Below are 19,724 nucleotides of genomic sequence, written 5' to 3'. Positions count from 1 at the left end.
CCACCTCCCTGAGAGGCAGTAGTTAAGTCAACAGTAGAATTCTCCATCAACCTAGCACTGTTTACACCGGGAGTTAGGTCAGTTTAACTGCGTTGCTCAAGTGTGTGGATTTTTCACTAATTTCCTTGTGTAGACCAGGCGTAAGAGTCTCTGCGAGTTTGTTTTTCTTTCAGTTCCGCACATAAGATCATTCTGTGAGCACTCGTCTTGAGGTTTTGTCTAATGTATGCTAGTCGAAGTAGAATATGAGAGAGAGAATATTATCTCTATCACAAGAGGGTGAGATCTTTTATTGGACCAACTTCTGTTGGTGAGAGAGACAAGCTTTTGAGATCTTTAGGTCTGGGAAATGTACTCAGAGTCACAGCTAAATTCAAGATGGTACAGATTGTTTAGCATGAGTAGTTAACACACATTTCAAGGGATCATTCAGGTGACCTGTTAACACTTCTCTAGTCATAGGGGGAAAAGAGGCTGAGGGGCAAGGTTTAACTGGGTTATAGATTGTTCCAAGAAGTCATAAATCCAGTATCTCTATTCAGTCCATGATTTTTAGTATTTAGCAAAATTATGAAATTAAGCTCCCAGGCCCAACTGTAAAAGGTTTTGTTCAGACGTCCCTTGAGAATAACGACTGAGAAGTCAGATATAGAGTGATCGCTTTGTGAAAAGTGTTCACCTGACGGTGATAAGGTACTTTTGTCTTATCATTTTTTTTGTGTGAGTTCATTCAAGACCATAGTGATGTTGTTTGGGCATTTAGTGCATTGGAAGAAGTGTACGCCTCATGTTGTGATACGCATGTGAAGGATCCATGGATCTTAACACCCCCCACAACACACAGTTTCGACCATGCTAGCAGTGGAGGTATGTCTGCAGGTTTTGCATCTGTTGTTCTTGCAGTGGTATTCTGAATCTGAAGAAAACTGCAAAGCTGCAATGCAGGGTCTGGTGCCGCTTTTAGTTGGTGTGTCCTGGTATGTGGGGAGTTTGCTTCTGATGAACTTGGAGAGGTGGGGGGATTGTTTGAAGGCCAGAAGTAGGGGTTCAGAAAATTTCTTTCAGAATGTGGTTCCCATCAAGTATGTGTTGTGATTATCTGATAACCCATATTGGTACCTATGTGGAGTGATAGGTGACAACTAGGGGTGTGTGGTCAAAGGAGGTTTTATTTCTGTATTGAAGCAGGTTCTATTGGGTTATTTGGGTGGCCCATTCCATAAAGTGATCTATTTCTCTGATTCGGAGTGTCCTTGTTTGGTGAAGGCAGTTTTAAGTGTGTTTATCCTAGACTTTCTCCTGTCAGCATATTCTGTGGTATCTAAGTCCCTGGCTGTAGATAACAGATTTCCTCATGTGCTTGAGGTGCTTACTGGACCTCTGAAGGTAGGTGTGGTGATCCGTGGGTTTCTTGTACATTGTTGTCTGTAGGATTCCGTTGTCGAAATTGATCTTCGTGTCCAGGAAGTTGTTGCTAGTGTGGGTGTGTTTTAGAGAGACTTTTATGTGTTGGTGGTAGTTGCTGAAGTTGTAGTGAAAATCTATGAGGTAGTTTAGGTGTCTGTCCAGGGGATGAAAATATCATCTATGTATCTCAGGTATCTTATTGGTTTCATGCTTGTGTTTGTCCAGAAATTCTTCTTCAAGACGGCCCATGAAGAGGTTGGCATATCCCTGGCTGTAATTAAGCAGATTGCTGTTTAGAGAACAGGTGGACTAGGAATAAATGAGAAATGATAGTTAGTCACTGCCATACAGAATACCCAAATGCTTGCAGATTCCAAACTACTGTTGTCATGACATGACACTTGAGCTATTAAGTCAGGCTCCATAGAAAATCCTATAGTAGCTATTAATCTGTACCTTAAAGCATTGTAACAGCAGCATGATACTCTTCCTTTCTGCAAGATCAAAAACAAGATCATGTGGCATGATTGCAAAACATTGCAAACATCAGTGAATTATATGAATTGCTAATTTTGAGGCTTTTTAATGAGGCATCAGGTTCCAGTGCATCTGGGCTAATTTCAGGTATTTCAGGACAATAATTTCAGGTATTTTTAGAAAAATTCAAGTATCTTATCTACCTACAGCAAGAACTCCTTCTCTGCACTTGCTAATTTGCCTAGATAACTGGCATCTAATTGGAAAGTGAAACTATGGAATTCAAAGTTGCTGGCTTTTCTACTTGAGCCTCTTCTAGAAGGAAAGTTTAGAGATTCCAAGATGGGGAAACTAACAGCACAGTGCTGAAAGTTTATTTATGAAGGTTCTTGTTGCTGTCATTACTGTTTGCTTCAGCGAGAGACAAAGAAAAGTAAATTGTCTTCCTAAAAGACCTTGTCTTCCTGTTTAATGTTGTTACTCAATGCAGTTTGTTCTGCGTTTTGATATAAAATTATGAAAGGGATCTTTTTGAAAGAAGTTTGTCTCTCTTGTCTCTTCGCATTCTTTTTAAAAGATACTCCCCCCACCTCCCCAAAAGAGGAACTGAGTACTAGTAGAAGCTAAGCCTGAAATTCTGAATGTAGGTAAAATAACAAAATAAAACAAAAATGTACTTTTTCAGCAATCTGATTGCTTAAATTATTTGCCATATGTATAAATCCAAATGCAATGTGTCAAGAATTAAGGGATAGTCTAATCTCACAATTTCAGGCATCTCCCTGATATATATTAATGTACGTATGTATGTATCATGTCAGATACAAGCCATCTTTAGCAGCTATTCAGGAAAAGTCCTTATTCTACTGTTGAAATTATTGGTGTGTAAAGGATTTCTTGTAGTTCTTACCTTGTTGTTACTTCTGTCGTGTAGTCAAAGTTGCATATAGCTTCATATCTTTAAATATTATCCAAACATATTGAAGGCTATAAGAAATAAAAGTAATGCTGGAGTTCTCATGGTAGAATAGTTTCCTAAAATGGAACATGCAACACCACTTGTTTCTTTCAATGTGAAAAACTGTTAATTGTCAAGAGTTATTATAATTTAACTTTTGTTTTGACAGATAGTCTCCTGCAAGACACTAACAAGACCATTAATGTTTAAAAATGGCAAACCTGCCGGGAAAGGAAGCATTACGGTAGGATGATACTTGGCTTTTTCCTTCTAGCATATAGCCCACAAGTTGTTTCTCTTACTGAGTTAAATGTGTTCTATCACATCATAGTAACAGGAATATTTCTTTCACAGCTGTTTGTTTGCAGCTTTCAATTTACAAAACAGTACTTCTGTGTTGACCAACTTATCAAAATCAAAGAGTCTTCAGAGGCTCAAATAAACTCAAGTGGGTGAACGCTTTTCATTTATTATTTATTTATTTAAACAACAAAAATCAAATTGCTTCTTTCAATTACTTACCCTCAGGTCCTGAGCAAATGTGGACTCTTATTAGTTTTTATTTTCTTCGCAAATGATTTTACTTTCATCTCAGGCTGTATCCTACATAAACAGAATTAGGATAGAAGTCTAATGTAGTATCATGATACCAGTGTGGTAACTAGATAAATGGCTAATATTTAGTGGTAACCACTGTAGGTGTGTCTAGAGCTTTACAAATAATTAAGGCGGTCTGTGTCCTGAGCAATATATAATCTTTTCGGCAGAGAACAGCAAGAGGTTACATCAAAAGGGTAACTAGGTAATGGAATTGAGACACAAACGTTAAAATTCCTGGTCTTTGCTCATGACCAACTAAAGCAATAATGAAACTTCAAAGTAGCCCTAAAGATTGGTAACTTTAAATAGATCTATTCCTACAGAAAAAAGAGTAAACACTAACATATATACAATTATTGGGTTGTCAAGCAGTGAGTGATAGAACTGTAGATTTGGCAACCAATAAGAGTATAAGCAACAACCATGCTGGCATTGAAGGGTATTTCTTGATGTGGGAGCTGAGTGGATGGAGAACCCATTAATGATCTTTATTTTGGGGTCAGTTTTGCAGCATCAGTAGGGGCTTTTAACCAGTACTAGGGTGGCTAGAGATATTCAGTTAATATGGACTCTAAGGTCAGAAGGGAATCTCATGATCATTTAGTCTGACCACCTGTACTTCACAGGCCACAGAACCTCACCCACCCACTCCTGTAATAGACCCCTAATCTCTGGCTGAGTTACTGAAATTCTCAAATCTTGATTTAAAGACTTCAAGTTACAGAGAATCTACCATTTACAGTAGTTCAAGTTACCCACGCTCCATGCTGCAAAGGAAGGCAAACCCCTCCCAGGAGCTCTAATTGCCCAAGGGGAAAATTTCTTCTTGACACCAAATATGGCGATCTGTTAAATCTTGAGCATATGGGTGAGCCCACAAGCCAGACACCTAGAAAGAATTTTCTGTATTGACTCAGTCCTCCCTGTCTAGTGTCCCATCTCCAGCCATTGGGGATATTTGCTAATAGCAGTCGCAGATGTGCTGTGTGCCATTGTAGGCAGTCTCATTATACCATCCTCTCTGTAAACTTATTAAGCTTTAGTCTTGAAACAAGTTTTTGCCCTCACTACTCCCCTTTGAAGGCTGTTCCAGAACTTCACTCCTCCGATAGTTAGAAACCTTCGTCTAATTTCAAGCCTAACCTTATTGATGGCCAGCTTATATCCATTTGTTCTTGTGCCAGCTTTGGCCCTTAACTTAAATAACTTCTCTCCTTCCCTGGTGTTTATCCGTCTGATGTATTTATAGAAAGCAGTCATCTCCCCTCAGCCTTCATTTGGTTAAGCTAAACAAGCCACGGTCCTTTTGTAAGGTAGGTTCTCCATTCCCTTGATCATCCTAGTAGCCCTTCTTTGCACCTGTTCCAGTTTGAATAAACCTTTAACGTGGAAGATCAAAATTTCACACCGTATTCCAGTTGAGATTTCACCAGTGCCTTTTAGAATGGTAATAACACTTTCCTGTCTCTACTAAAAATACCTTGGCTGATGCATCCTAGGGTAGCAGTAGCTTTTTCCCTGCCACGTCACATTGGTGGCTCATAGTCATTCTGTAGTTGAGCAATATATCCAGGTCATTCTCCTTCTCTATGGCTTCTAACTGATATGTCCCCAATTTATAGTAAAAATTCATGCACTTAAGGACTAACAACAAAACCTTTCACTTTGCACTATTAAACTTCATCCCATTTCTATTAATCCCATATATGATGTTCTGGTCCTCCTCCATATGAGTAAGTATCTCCCAACATCCTAATTTTATTATCTCATTCCTGCTTTTTTGTGCCAAGGTCATTAATGAAAATGTAAATTAGACTGATCACAAGACAGAGATCCCCAAGGAACTTCACTAGTTCTCCTTCCAGCCTGACCTTTTGGTTTTCAGTATGGCCCATTGTAGTCTCCCCTTTAGCAAAGTCCTTACCCACTTTTCGATTCTCATATTTATCCCCATCTTCTCCAATTTAATTACCCATGTGGAACTGTATCAAATGCCTTACTAAAATCCAGGTAGATTAGATCTACTGCATTTCCTTTGTCTAGAAAGTAAGTTACCATCTCCAAATAAATAAATAAATTTAAATCTGGTTGGTTTGGCATAATCTACGTTTTGTAAAACCGTGTTTTATTTTTATCCCAATTATTGTTTACCCTTATGTCCTTAACTACTTTCTCTTTCAAAATTTGTTCTAAGATCTTGCATTCATTGAGGTCAAACTAACAGGCCTGTAGTTTCCTGGATCACTTGGTTGTCATGGCTTATGGCAAGTTGTATCTTTGACTCCCTTACTCGGTCTCCCTGTGGGCACCCTAATGCAAGTGACGGGTCTATGCCTGTACTTCTTTCCTATAACTCTCACCACTTTTAGGCTGGGTTCCCAGATCACAGCACCCATGTTCCTCAACTGTATCCTTGGCAGGTCCACTTGGATTTTGGCTCCTGCTTCAACTTGTCTCCAGGAAGTGACAGAACAGCTTGTCGAAGACAAAGTGTGATTTATTTATAGGGACACAACAAAAGGAGAGGGAAAAAAATCAAACAGAAGATAATATGCATATAGATCTTACCAAAACGTTAACCTTTCCTTGCAATTTAGGTAGCTCCTGTCCGAGTAATCCCCCCCGCCCCCCCCAGCATTGGGAAGTGCAACCTTTACCCCTCTGTCTGACCCTTCAGTTATTGTGGTTCCCTCTGTCCATCCCTGCCCCGCCCCCCAGGTTCACAGGTAGTCTTTTATTTTTTCAAAGTCCCTGTGTTTGTCCTAGAGCAACACAACCTGGTCAGTTGGGCTTATACTTCTTCCCAGGTGGGACAGAGGCAGACTTATACTGAATCCACTGCTGGATTGTCCATCTGAGCCGTCAGCATTTGGTGCTGTCTACAGCCATTGTCTGGGTTCCTGCAGACCAAAGCTAAGGGCTTGTCTGCACTTACAGTGCTGCAGCAGTGCAGCTGCACCCTGAACCGCTGTAGCACTTAGTGAAGGCGTTACCCACGCTGATTGGAGAGCTCCTGCCTAGGTACTCCACCTCCCCGAGAGGCAGTAGCTATGCTCACAGGAGAAGCCTTCTTGTCATTATAGCACTGTCTACAATGGGAAGATAGGTCAATAGAACTATGTTGTTCAGGGATATGGAAAATTCACACCCCTGAGCGAAGTAGTTTATACCAACGTAAGTTTGTAGAGTAGACCAGAGCTAACTAAGGCTGATTTAGCTTTACCTTTTAGCCAGCATCAAAATAACCAGCAGACTCACTGGGAGAAAGAAAGATGAATCATAAAATTAATGCAGATCTCTCAAATTCTTCACAGTGGTGATGGATGTTAGCAAAATGGATGGACAGATTTGGCAATGCAGTTCTAATGGGAATGCTCCATTGAGATCAGCAATTAATAGGCTGAGTCTGTTAATTTAAATATTGTGGGATACTGCCAACCAGGAAATTAAACATTATTCAGAGGCACCAGGATCTTATCTTCATATGTCCTGTACACTTTCTTCAGGCTACAATGTTAGTGCCCTAGTTTGCACCACCTCTATTCTATACAGTGAAATGTAGAAATCTGGTCTACTTTATTCAGCTAAAATTGGTGACTTTCCAAATTGTGTACGAAAGTGACTTTGTAGCCAAAAAGCATAACCTTTGGCAAACTTGTAGGGGTCACCTCCCATGTATAAGAGATTTTTTTTCAACCCAACATCCATGTACGATTTCTAGCTGCTATTATAATACTTTGTTCAAAGATGTCCATAAGTTTGTGGTGATATTGCTGTTCAGAGGACTGGATACAAATGGTATTATTGTTACTTGCCGCATGTTCTTCCGATATCAGAATTGGTCAAGTACATAATGGAACAGAGTATGCTGCGTCTGAGGATGATACCTCCCACAGACTATTATTTGCTAGTTATAAAGTTGAGACCAACAGACAAACTTTGACTTCAGTCTGTGATCTGCCTGTAGAGTTAAAGACCTCACAGAGCATCCCTTTTTTGCCTTTGAAAATGACAGAACAGCAGTAAAATTCCTTTTAGAATGCTGTCTGCCTTCTAGCTATAACCACAGTTTAGCAGGTTTCCAAGTGTGCTGCACCACAGTGTTTTTTTTAAATATGAAAACCGTTTAGAAGCTTGAACTTGAACTGCATAAAGACAGATCTCACCATCTAGTGGATGTGAGAGAAGCTCTGAAAATGTTCCTCTGTACAGTTAGTTCAGCAAGCTCTTTTATCTCATTGAGCAGGGACATTTTGGTGTTGGAACTCGTAGGTTCTAAACCTGGTTCTGGCACTGGGTCTGTGGCATTTGGCAAATAAATAATCCAAAATCTTCAAAGTGGTCCCTTTTTTGGGGTTTCAACTTTTGATGCCCATTTTCAGAGGTATTGAATGCTCTCAGCATCTGTTGACTTCAGCTGCATTAGGGGTGCTTGCTTCTGAAAATCGGGACCTGTATGTCTCAACTTGAGCCATCCAAAATTAGTGGCCACTGTTGCAAATGTGAATCTTAACATCTGTATCTTGGGTTATTCATTTGTAAAATGAGACTATTTACCTACTAACATAGGAGTTGTAAAGCTTGCCTGATGTTTTTAAAACACTTCAGAGTTGTGTCCTACCTTTTCATCCAAGGATCTTCAAGTACTTCTATATTTAAATAAAATATTTCACATCTACCCTTTCTAGGTATGTTGTGAATAATATTAGTGAAGTATATAGTATCTGAACACAGAATAAATGTTCGTCCTTCTTTTATCTACCTAGATTACAGCAGAAGAAGTAAAGGATAACAGAGTGGTCTTGTTCGAAATAGAAGCAAGGAAACTAGACAATAAGGTACTTAATGGTTGTATTTATAATAACAAAGCATTAAAATAATGATACTCTTATAAATAAATAATGACAGGGCTTGATTCATTCTGGGATTCTTCGTTGAAGAAATTAAGTCTACTAAGATACTGCTTACAGTAGAAGAAAACTATAGAAACAGAACATTTTGTGAATTACATTGAAGTTTTTAGAATGAATCTTGACCAAATTCTAAAGTGAGACAGGTATATTGCCCAAAATATTCTTTGAACAAGACTTAACTCTGTCCATATAAATTAATCCCAGCTTTGTATCTGTTCATTAGTGTGAATGCTTTTGCATTTTAATTTTATTTACTAAAATAAATAACTGTAGAAAGTTCACTTTCAGACAAAGTATATGTTAGAGTGGGCAAATCCATTATAATAAAGAAACCACTTCAGGGCTGGCATTAGAATCTCTAAACGCTTTAATTGCTCTATGAAATTCTAAAATAGATGTTAAAAATAAGTGTGTAGGGAAGAAATGCTTCTATTTTACATTTTTATAATGCTCTAATTAGGCAGCTTTGAATTCGGGTCCTGCCCTTCATACACCTAGTGGTCCCATTGCCCTGAGATGGAATTGTCTGGCAGTGTTTACAGAGCACAGAATCTCACCTTATATTTAAAGAATATTTCTAATCTACTCATAGCTATATAATTCTTTGGCTTGTTAATATAAACTATCCTGTTTTTTAAAAAGCAATAATGAGAATGATACCTGAAAAGTGATTTGTATTCTTCATCAGAAAGATGTTTAATAGTTTTTAGGAAGGAGTCTCTTGTTTACCTTCCATTTATCGGACTATGTATATTAATTAGTGTTTGATAACATTCATGCCATGTGATAACTGCCTATTTTTTAAACTCAGGATATTTTTGGAAAGTCAGACCCTTACTTGGAGTTCCACAAGCAGACCTCGGAAGGGAACTGGGTAATGGTTCACAGAACTGAGGTAGGGGAGGTTGTTCACAAGAAACTAGAGTTTTATTGAGTTAATCTGACTTTAAATGTATAACATAGCACTAAAGGTACAGCACCTTTAGAGCAGGAGAGTTAATCTTGTGGTTAAGGCGCCAAACTGGGACTCAGAGATGGGAAAACTCAGGTCTCCTGTTAAACTTTTTTTCTGTGTGACTTGAAAGTCATGAAATGTCTCTGGCACTCAAATGTGGATAATACTGCTTTTTCTTACTCTTGTCCATTTAGATTGTAAACCCTGTGGGCAGCGATTGTTTAGATGTATGTAATGGCTAGCATAATGGTCTAGTTTTGGTAGGAACACCTAGATGCTATTATAATATTACTATTAATATCGGAGAATGACAACTTCAGCTAGGTCTGATATTTACTGCTTAAAATAAGTGTATAACTTATTACTAAATACTTACAGGAGAGCCTGAAGCCCTAATCAGTATTTAAATAATGAACAAATTTAGAGGAAGGCACAGTCCCTTACAGCACTAAGATTCTTTTTGCTTGATAGACATGAGGAGGTTATAAAGTGGCCTTTGCTGACTTGCACATCTCTTCTGCCCCGCCCCCTTCCCTTAACCCTTGAATCTCTGGAGGAAATACTTCTGGAAATGGTGTTTTCAGTATAAACATTTGGTGGAGTGAAATGTAACTTCTGGAAATGATGATTTTACCCCATTGTCTTGCTTCTACTGGTAAGATGTGGGGGTATATAGCAAAATGCTGCCTATGCTTTGGGTCTTCCAGTACAGAGGTACTGGAATGTTACATCCTCTCCAGTTTGGGATTTAAATGGCATGATAGATTAAATTTCCCTTTTGGAAAATACTGACCTAGCAGTGAGCAGCAGCATCCAACTTCCTCCAAGGTCTTGGTGTTAAAACAAAACTTTCTCCTGTTGTGATGATCCGGGTCTTGTTATATCCTTGTCATGTGTACATGTTTTTTGTGACTGCCTCAGAGGTCAACACTTTCCATATTTGTTATAGTTATGGAATAAAAACAGGGCAAAACTGATAGTCCCTCTCCATCTTGCCTTGCTAACAATGCTATTTTATCAAATCTTTTTGGCAGGTTATAAAAAACAACTTGAATCCTGTCTGGAAGCCCTTTAAAATACCTCTCAATTCTCTGTGTTACAGTGATATGGATAAAACAATCAAGGTAATATTTAAATGATGCATTGCATTTGTCCTTAATGTATCTAGAGAACAGTTAGCAAATATAATGAATATTCATTTAACTTGTTTATCCTCTTAATTTTAAGTTAAATTCAAAATACAGGTTTTTATTATAAGTAACAGAAAACAGGGATGATGATAATGATGACCTGATAGTTTGTGTTACGGTATCTCCTAAAAATTTTGTCAAACTGACTTCCAGAGTTAGGGAAGCCGATTAACCTAGAGTAAATGTGTATTTCTCTCCATTTTTTCTTTTGAATTAATGTTAACACAGCATCAGTTCTCAGACTTGTTAAAAGTGTGGGCTGTCTACTTGCACATTTACAGTCAGTTAGAATCCTTTTGGCTGTTACTCTTTCTTGCTCCCCTGCATATGACTGTCTGTCGCCTGGTGCCTTATACGTGTTTCACACTTGTTTAATTCCCTTTCTTTCCTGGATGTGTGTCACAGCCATCAGGTCCTTTTTCTCAGCCTGCTCAACTGGACTTTGCTGACCAATTGCTTCGTTCTTTCCTCCATTGCTTAGATATTACCTACACAATAATCCCAGTTCCTGCTAGCCTGAGGAGTAGAATGAATGTTCATGGGGATCCCCATGAATAAAGCACAGTAGCAAAGCATTAGCATTGAATCGCTGGATCTACCCAGACAAAACCTTCTGATGCCAAGCTGTTTTTAACATTAACTGATTTGGGTATAGAGCTAGTATTTGAAATATTTTAATTTGGAATCCTCTAGTCAGGAGGACATTTTACAAATGTAATTATTTCACTACTAACTATTTAGTAGTATCTCCCTTCCTCACTCCGCTAGCTCCCAAAGCAGAGACATTGTGACAACACGGGCAGCATATTTCAAGAAAATGGATCTCTGCTGCCATTGACGTCCTTCGCTGCCTTTAGTCATTGGTCCATAAAGGAGCATCATAATCTGTTAGCTTCAGCTCTGGGTTTTGTTGTCAGATGAGTGAATTCAAATGAACCTGCCTTATCTTAAGCACCACTTTTGGATTTGATGTTCGGAGAGAAGATGAATGCAGTGTTGCCTGCCTTCTTGTCCTAACTGAATCTGTGATGGTTCAGTCCTTTTTCCTCTGTAGAGAAGGATGGTTCAAATAGCCTAGGAGGATAAGGTGGGCTCCACTCACAGGACAAGGAGTCAATCTAGTGAATCCTTACTGAACATTATCTGCAACCATTGACACCCTGACCCCCAAACACCCCTTAGTCCTCATCACCCAAAAGTTCTTGGTTTTTTGACACCCTGCATGACAGGCGGAAACTTGAGAACTAGTGATGGAAAAGCTAAGGCCGAAAGACAGAAGGTGAAACACAACAAATTTCTTCAAGCCTATGCTCAGGCTTAAAGCTGGTCAGAAATTTTCTCAAAAAGAAAAGGAGTACTTGTAGCACCTTAGAGACTAACCAATTTATTTGAGCATAAGCTTTTGTGAGCTACAGCTCACTTCATTGGATTGATTCATCGTGTAGCTCACGAAAGCTTATGCTCAAATAAATTGGTTAGTCTCTAAGGTGCCACAAGTACTCCTTTTCTTTTTGCGAATACAGACTAACACGGCTGTTACTCTGAAACCAGAAATTTTCTGTTACATGTTTTTTTTTCTGATGGAAATTGTTTTTATGTAGAAATTGAAATGCTTCAGAAGTTTTTATTTCAACATGAATTCTTGCAGGGAGAATATTTTGAAACAAAATCTATTTTGGAAAAATTTGAAACTATATTTTGAATTTAATTTTATGGGTTTTTTTTTCATTTTTGTTTTTACATTACTACTGATCTGTCATGAAATAGAGTATATTATGCAGTAATACCATTGGCATGTCGTGAAATAATGTAAAAATGAAAAAATAAATTCAGAAACTGAAATTTTTCAAACTTCCATTGCATGGAAAATTTCAAAATGTGGTTGTTTTTTTTTTTTTGTTCCAGTTTGGAACAAAAACAAATGTAAGTGTCAAAATTTCCTGCAAAACAAAAATTCCAAGTTACAGAAGCAATCATGCTGGTTGAATTACAAAGCAAGAGAAGCTTTCTATCAAAGAATCATAAAAATGTAATGCCAGAAGGAACCTCAAGAGATCATCTAGTCCATTTCCCCCTGTCACCATGCTGAGGAAGAATTAAGTATACCTAGACCGTGCCTGTCAGCTGTTTTGTCTAACTAGTTCTTAAAAACCTCTAATGATGAGCATTTCATAACTTCTCTAGGTAACCTATTCCATAACTTAACTACCCATATAATTAGAAAGTTTTTCGTAATATCTAATTTAAATCTCCCTTGCTTCAAAGTAACCCAAAAAGTTCTTGTCCTACCCTCAATGAACATAAAGAACAATTGATCACCATTCTCTTTGCAGCACCCTTTTACGTGTTTGAAGACTCATCATGTCCCCTTTTTAGTTCTCTCCTTTTTTTAGAGTAAACATGCTCAGTTCTTTCAACCTTTCCTTATGGGTCATGTTTTCTAAATATCTTTCTCTTTTTGTTGCTGTCCTCTGGACTCTCTTTCACATCTTACTTAAAGTGCAATGATCAAAACTGGGCACAGTACTGTAGCTGAGACCTCACTAGTACTGTACCAGTTACCTCCCAGGTCTACATATGACACTCCTGCTAATGTATCTCTGAATGACATTTGCCTTTTTCATCACAGCCTCGCATTGTTGACTCATATTGAATTTGTGATCCTCTACATTACCCCCAGACCCTTTTCAGTTCTAGAACCACTTATCCAGTTTTTCCCCATTTTGTATTTGTGCATATGATTTTTTCCCTCCTAAGCATAATACTTTAAACTTCTCTTTGTTGAATTTCATCTTGCTGATTTCAGCTTCAACTGAAGCTGCCAAATCCAGGGTGGTAAACCAATTCATCGATCTTCAGTTTCTACAGCACTGGTTAAATCACATTAAACCCTTGAATGGATAGTCTCATTCGGAAGTAAGGTGGCCTTAGTGTGAAGGAATGCATTTTAAATTCACACCTTCATTTAATTCAGTTTAACTTTCCTGAGTGTCCCTGGGTAGACATACCCTAAGATTACATTCAAAGTGGCAGTTGAAGTATAGTAAGGCATTCACAAAATCAAAATGGAATTCATAAATTGATAGACATATTCCCCAATCTGTCACAGCAGTGTGTACATTTAGTCAAAATCCTATCAAAACAAGATATACCATAGCACTTACCATAGCACTTATTTCCATCCTGGGGAGAGGATGCAAGAGAGAATAAATCACATGCGACAAACATTAGTTTCATTTCTTAATGCGCAGCTGGAACATATGTAGCTACTATGGGTATAAACCTGCACAGAATAAAACAGTGATAAAGCAGAGTAATGATTACCTTTATAAGTAAGCCCAGAATCTGACAACCTGGGGGGGGGAGGGAAAGGAAAGAGCTAGTGACAGCTCTTCTTCACATGTCATAGATGAATTTTTCATTTCCATTAAATAGCCCCACTAAAACTGTAGTTCCTTGACCAAATAAATCCTATAAGATAGGGTTGTTTTCAGCTCAGGATGATCCAAAATGTAATCTTCTCACCCAATAGAATACACTGTGTAGGTGTATAATAAAACCTGCTGTGGAGTTTCTGAATTCAGTTACATGGGTATATATCCAGAGTAACTGGATTTCCATGGCTCCAGATTTACACAAATAAAGCCGGATAGATTCTAATCTCTGCTGCATTTTATTTTGAAATTGTAGTTTATGGATTTAAAATTACTTTCAGATGGGACAGTAAAATTGTGGTAATGTTTTGAAGAAGAATTAAACAATGCTTTAATGCTTTTGTACACACAGTGGCATGCATAACAGGCTATCTTATTATAGTAAGTAAAATGACTTTTTTAGCTTTCCTCAGTATGAATGCCTCTTCACACACTGAGTCGCTCAGTTTGTGTATTCAGCAGTAATGCACAAATCAACTTGCTACACTATCTCATTAATTTATTTCTAAATTGTGTGTGTGTTGCAGTGAGTCAGTAATATCGTTCTGTACCACAAATGTGAGCCTCTCTCATTTGGAGCTAGCATGCCTGAATCCATCAGCTCTGAGGAGAGAAGAGGGGAACAAAGATAATGTTTATGTTGCTACAGGGAGCCACCAAGATTGTTGCGTGAGCAGTCAACCTTTTGATCTCAAAAGAAACATTGGGCTAGATGTATTTAATATATCAAACTCCCAGAAATCTTTTCTGTCTTTAAATAAAAAAGACACTTATGATAACCTTGGAACGAGCTATTATTACTGTTGAATGATAAAAAATATATTTGGTATTAAGAATTCCACCAATTGCTTGGTTAGGTGAACATCTGATTGGCTCAACATAAGAGAGCCTAAATAATCTGCATCACATCTGCCTGTGCTGAAATATATGTTTCTCCATCTGTGATACTGTTGTTGCCTGTATGAAGTATGATTTGGTGTTCAATGCATGTGCATGTATTATGTATTATATTACAGTGGTAGCCAAAATGTATCTAGGAGCTATGCCAACAGAAGAAAGCACAGTCTCTGCACTATAGAGCTTTCAATCTAAAAGGCAGTAATGAAGAAATATGAAATGTGTTATGCAGGCAATTTTCTCTCAGAAGCCCAAGATTTTATTAAGGTAGTGGGTTTTTTGTTTTTTTTGTTTTTTTTTTGTTCAGTCATAAATGAAACGTTAAAGAAAACATAACTTTATTAATGTGCACTTTATTAGTGTACAGTATAATACTTTGTCTTAATGGGGGGTAGGAAAGAAGGGCATGGAGAACAGCAGCATGTCTTAGATTGAATCTGTTTAGGAAAATTTTTGTCCAGGGTCTGTATATTTATCCTGAATAATGGAAAAGTGCTTCAATGGAAATTTTGGAACTAGGAAGCTGTTATTTTAATAAGTCATCTTACTTTATACTCAGAGCAAAAAATCATTCTTAAATAGAGAGAGGTGGTTTGTGCAATATCAGTTTAAATATTACAAACTTAATTCAGAATTATAATTGACATTCTGGAGAACAGTCATAGCCTTTTCATTTTATTACTTTTTATATGTATGTGAGCAGATTCTTCACAAAAGTTAAAACAACAATGGAAAAATAGAGCTGGGCTAAATAAAATGACAGTCTGCCATCCCACCCCGTTAAACAGCAAAAAATAACCCAAGAAAGGAAGAGTAAGTGAGAAAGGAAAGGCATTAAGGTTAAAGGTGAATTGATTTGATCAGTAAAGTCTTACCATTGGGCTGTAAATACAGGCAAAGAGGGATTTTAGCCAACATACTATCTCTGAGGAAGTTATAAATTTACAGATAATTAAGACTGCTGGTCTTGAGAGAACTCTCAAGTCTCGCTTCTATTATCAGCAGTGAAAGGTACTGAACTCTGTCTCTGAGCCCCTCTCTGGATCAGTAATGCAGTCCACTTGCTTTTGCTCTCCTGCTAACACCCGGAGCCTGACTTGAAGTACTGATCATCCATATCTCCCACTAAAATCAATAGGAGTTGAATGTCAGTATCTCTGAAAATCAGGCTTCCAGTCTATAACTGCAGAAGGGCGCACAGACTAAGCACCACGGAGTGACTTTTTTCCTAAAAATGATCAGAATAAAATAGTAGCATTCTCCCTAACTAACCATCTTGGACCTGATCCTGTAAAATGCTGAACTTTTGATGCTCACTGACTTTCGTGAAGATGAGGATGCTCAGCAGCTTGGAGGATCTGGTTCAGTAGTAGGTAAGACTCCCTTTTCTTTCTGCAGTTGGTAAAGCCTAGCCTTCAGACACTTGTATATATTCCCCATGAATTTAAGTCTATGGCAGAGGGCAAACTTCTGCCACACTTGAAATCCTAACTGTATCAAAAAAACCTGCCTTTTTTTCTGTGTTATAGAAGTGTCATTGCAACATCACTTTGATAGAGTGTTGGCTCTCGCTAATCCTGGATAATGCTTCATTTTAGGTAGAGTGTTACGATTATGACAATGATGGGTCTCATGATCTCATAGGGAGTTTTCTAACCACGATGTCAAAACTGAAGGAAGCTTCTCGATCATCACCGGTAAGTCCAAAGCCTCTAGGTTTCTTGAGCATTTTTGTGAAATTGCTTTATTCATTTTGAGCAAAGACTACAAAGTATCTTTGATTGTCAATATTTAACTGCCTTATGGCAGTGCTTGTAGCACCAATTCAGTTCACATTCAGTTGGCATTTCCATTATAAATCTACTTTTATAGGCTTTAATATTTTGTTCGTTTTTTGTAACCGCTTGTCTGAAAATCCAAGTTGTTGGGCCAAATTAATTTCACCAATCCATAATCATCAAGATGCAGAATACACTATAAATTTCACTGCTGTTAAAAGGCCAAAGCCTGAACTTATTGTGTCAGATTTTACTTTATCCTTAATTTTCAGGTTTGGTTCTTGCTCACTTAAGTAATTGAATAAATCTCAACGAAGACTTTAAGATTTTAGCTACTAGTGCACAGAAATCAACCTAGGATTTTCATTTGTTTGGGTCTTTATTTCCTTTCTTAAAAAAAAAACTCAGAAACCACACTGTCCCATATATTTTGCTATGAAACGTTAACAGTGCTGTAAACCTTGTAACATGGTAGATTGCATCCTCATAAATTTCATTAAAGGCCACTCAGCAACCTTAGCTTAGAATCTCTTTATTTTTATTGACTTGTGTCATAAATATAAAGGGAAGGGTAACAACCTTCTTGTATACAGTACTATAAAATCCCTCCTGGCCAGAGGCACAAAATCCTTTTACCTGTAAAGGGTTAAGAAGCTCAGGTAACCTGGCTGGCACCTGACCAAAAGGACCAATAAGGGGATAAGATACTTTCAAATCTGGTGCGGGGGGGGGGTGGGTTTGGTCGGTCTGTTCTTGGTGCTTGCCGGACACAGATCAAGGAAGCAAGCAATCCAACTCCTTTAGAATTAGTAAGTACTAGCAAGGGAATGTGTTAGCTTATTTTTGTTTTGGCTTGTGATTTTTCTCTGTGCTGATAGGAAGGTGTATTCCTGGTTTTCTTTTTGTAATTTTAAAGTTTGGCCCAGAGGGAAATCCTCTGTCTTCTTAAAAAGAAAAGGAGTACTTGTGGCACCTTAAAGACTAACCAATTTATTTGAGCATAAGCTTTCGTGAGCTACAGCTCACTTCATCGGATGCATACTGTGGAAAGTTTAGAAGATCTTATTATATACACACGAAGCATGAAAAAAATACCTCCTCCCACCCCACTCTCCTGCTGGTAATAGCTTATCTAAAGTGATCACTCTCCTTACAATGTGTATGATAATCAAGGTGGGCCATTTCCAGCACAAATCCAGGGTTTAACAAGAACGTCTGGGGGGGGCGGGGGTAGGAAAAAACAAGGGGAAATAGGCTACCTTGCATAATGACTAAGCCACTCCCAGTCTCTATTCAAGCCTAAGTTAATTGTATCCAATTTGCAAATGAATTCCAATTCAGCAGTTTCTCGCTGAAGTCTGGATCTGAAGTTTTTTTGTTGTAAAATAGCGACTTTCATGTCTGTAATCACGTGACCAGAGAGATTGAAGTGTTCTCCGACTGGTTTATGAATGTTATAATTCTTGACATCTGGTTTGTGTCCATTTATTCTTTTATGTAGAGACTGTCCAGTTTGACCAATGTACATGGCAGAGGGGCATTGCTGGCACATGATGGCATATATCACATTGGTGGATGTGCAGGTGAACGAGCCTCTGATAGTGTGGCTGATGTTATTAGGCCCTGTGATGGTGTCCCCTGAATAGATATGTGGGCACAGTTGGCAACGGGCTTTGTTGCAAGGATAGGTTCCTGGGTTAGTGGTTCTGTTGTGGTATGTGGTTGTTGGTGAGTATTTGCTTCAGGTTGGGGGGGCTGTCTGTAAGCAAGGACTGGCCTGTCTCCCAAGATTTGTGAGAGTGTTGGGTCATCCTTCAGGATAGGTTGTAGATCCTTAATAATGTGTTGGAGGGGTTTTAGTTGGGGGTTGAAGGTGACGGCTAGTGGCGTTCTGTTGTTTTCTTTGTTAGGCCTGTCCTGTAGTAGGTGACTTCTGGGAACTCTTCTGGCCATTACCAGCAGGAGAGTGAGTTTGTGTGTGGGGGGGCGGGGTGTGTGTGTGAGAGAACCTGGATTTGTGCTGGAAATGGCCCAACTTGATTATCATACACATTGTAAGGAGAGTGATCGCTTTAGATAAGCTATTACCAGCAGGAGAGTGGGGTAGGAGGAGGTATTTTTTTCATGCTTTGTGTGTATATAATAAGATCTTCTACACTTTCCACAGTATGCATCCGATGAAGTGAGCTGTAGCTCACGAAAGCTTATGCTCAAATAAATTGGTTAGTCTCTAAGGTGCCACAAGTACTCCTTTTCTTTTTGCGAATACAGACTGTTACTCTGAAACCTCTGTGTTTTTTGAATCTGATTGTCCTGTAAGATTATCTTCCATTCTGATTTTACAGAGGTGCTGCTTTTACCTTTTTTCTTTATAAATAAAGTTCTGTTTCTTTTAGAATCTGATTGGATTTTTTTTTTAGTGTCCTAAAAAAACCCAAGGTTGGTCTGTGCTCATCTTGTTTATTCTCAAGCCTCCTCAGGAAAGGGGGTGTGGGGTTTGTGGGGGTATTAGCAGGGAGTAGGAACTCCAAGTGGTCCTTTCCCTGAGTTTGTCTAAATCACTTGGTTGTGGCAGCGTTACCCAGTCCAAGGTACAAGGGAGAATTTGTGCCTTGGGGAGTTTTTAACCTAAGCTGGTAGAAATAAGCTTAGGGGGTCTCTCATGCAGGTCCCGATGTCTGTACCCTAGAGTTCAGCGTGGGGAGAGAACCCTGACACTTGTGTCCCAAGCAATATTCTACCATATTTTTACTTAATTACACATAACTTGAAAAATAGTTCAGTGATCAGGTACACTGCATACAGGTTTGGAACCTAAAAGCATCCTAAAGTATTGTATGTAAACTGAATTCTTCAAAGCTACTAATTATAAATATTTAACTTTTTAAATGTGTTTATATTTTCTAATCACTGCTCCTGCCATGTTGCTCCCTCAATGGTTGTTTCTGAAGACTGTCCTCTGCTCAGTTTCAGGAAATCTAACACTTCCTTTTACAGCACTGGTAAATAATTTCAGCAAGTGACTGCTCATATGTAATCTGCTTCTAGAGATTTCTAGTGCTTTTTCTCATGTTGCTAGATTCTCGGAAGTAGGCTGGCATTTATTCAGCTTTTC

General features: G+C 38.4%; 1 protein-coding gene across 4 annotated transcripts in view; it reads left to right on the top strand.

The window, feature by feature from the left end:
* The window catches only part of CPNE3 (copine 3), a 68,055-nt gene that overhangs the window by 28,102 nt on the left and 20,229 nt on the right, over positions 1-19,724 (top strand). For all 4 annotated transcript variants that reach the window (XM_077810051.1, XM_077810050.1, XM_077810053.1 and 1 more), the window contains 5 exons: positions 3,012-3,086; positions 8,209-8,280; positions 9,167-9,250; positions 10,345-10,434; positions 16,430-16,528. In XM_077810051.1, coding sequence (XP_077666177.1) covers positions 3,012-3,086; positions 8,209-8,280; positions 9,167-9,250; positions 10,345-10,434; positions 16,430-16,528 — 420 coding nt within the window. The remainder of the gene's footprint in view (positions 1-3,011; positions 3,087-8,208; positions 8,281-9,166; positions 9,251-10,344; positions 10,435-16,429; positions 16,529-19,724) is intronic.

The sequence above is a fragment of the Eretmochelys imbricata genome, chromosome 2, assembly GCF_965152235.1.
Source record: "Eretmochelys imbricata isolate rEreImb1 chromosome 2, rEreImb1.hap1, whole genome shotgun sequence".
Classification (NCBI taxonomy): Eukaryota; Metazoa; Chordata; order Testudines; family Cheloniidae; genus Eretmochelys; species Eretmochelys imbricata.
This window is presented reverse-complemented; position numbering and strand designations above follow the sequence as displayed.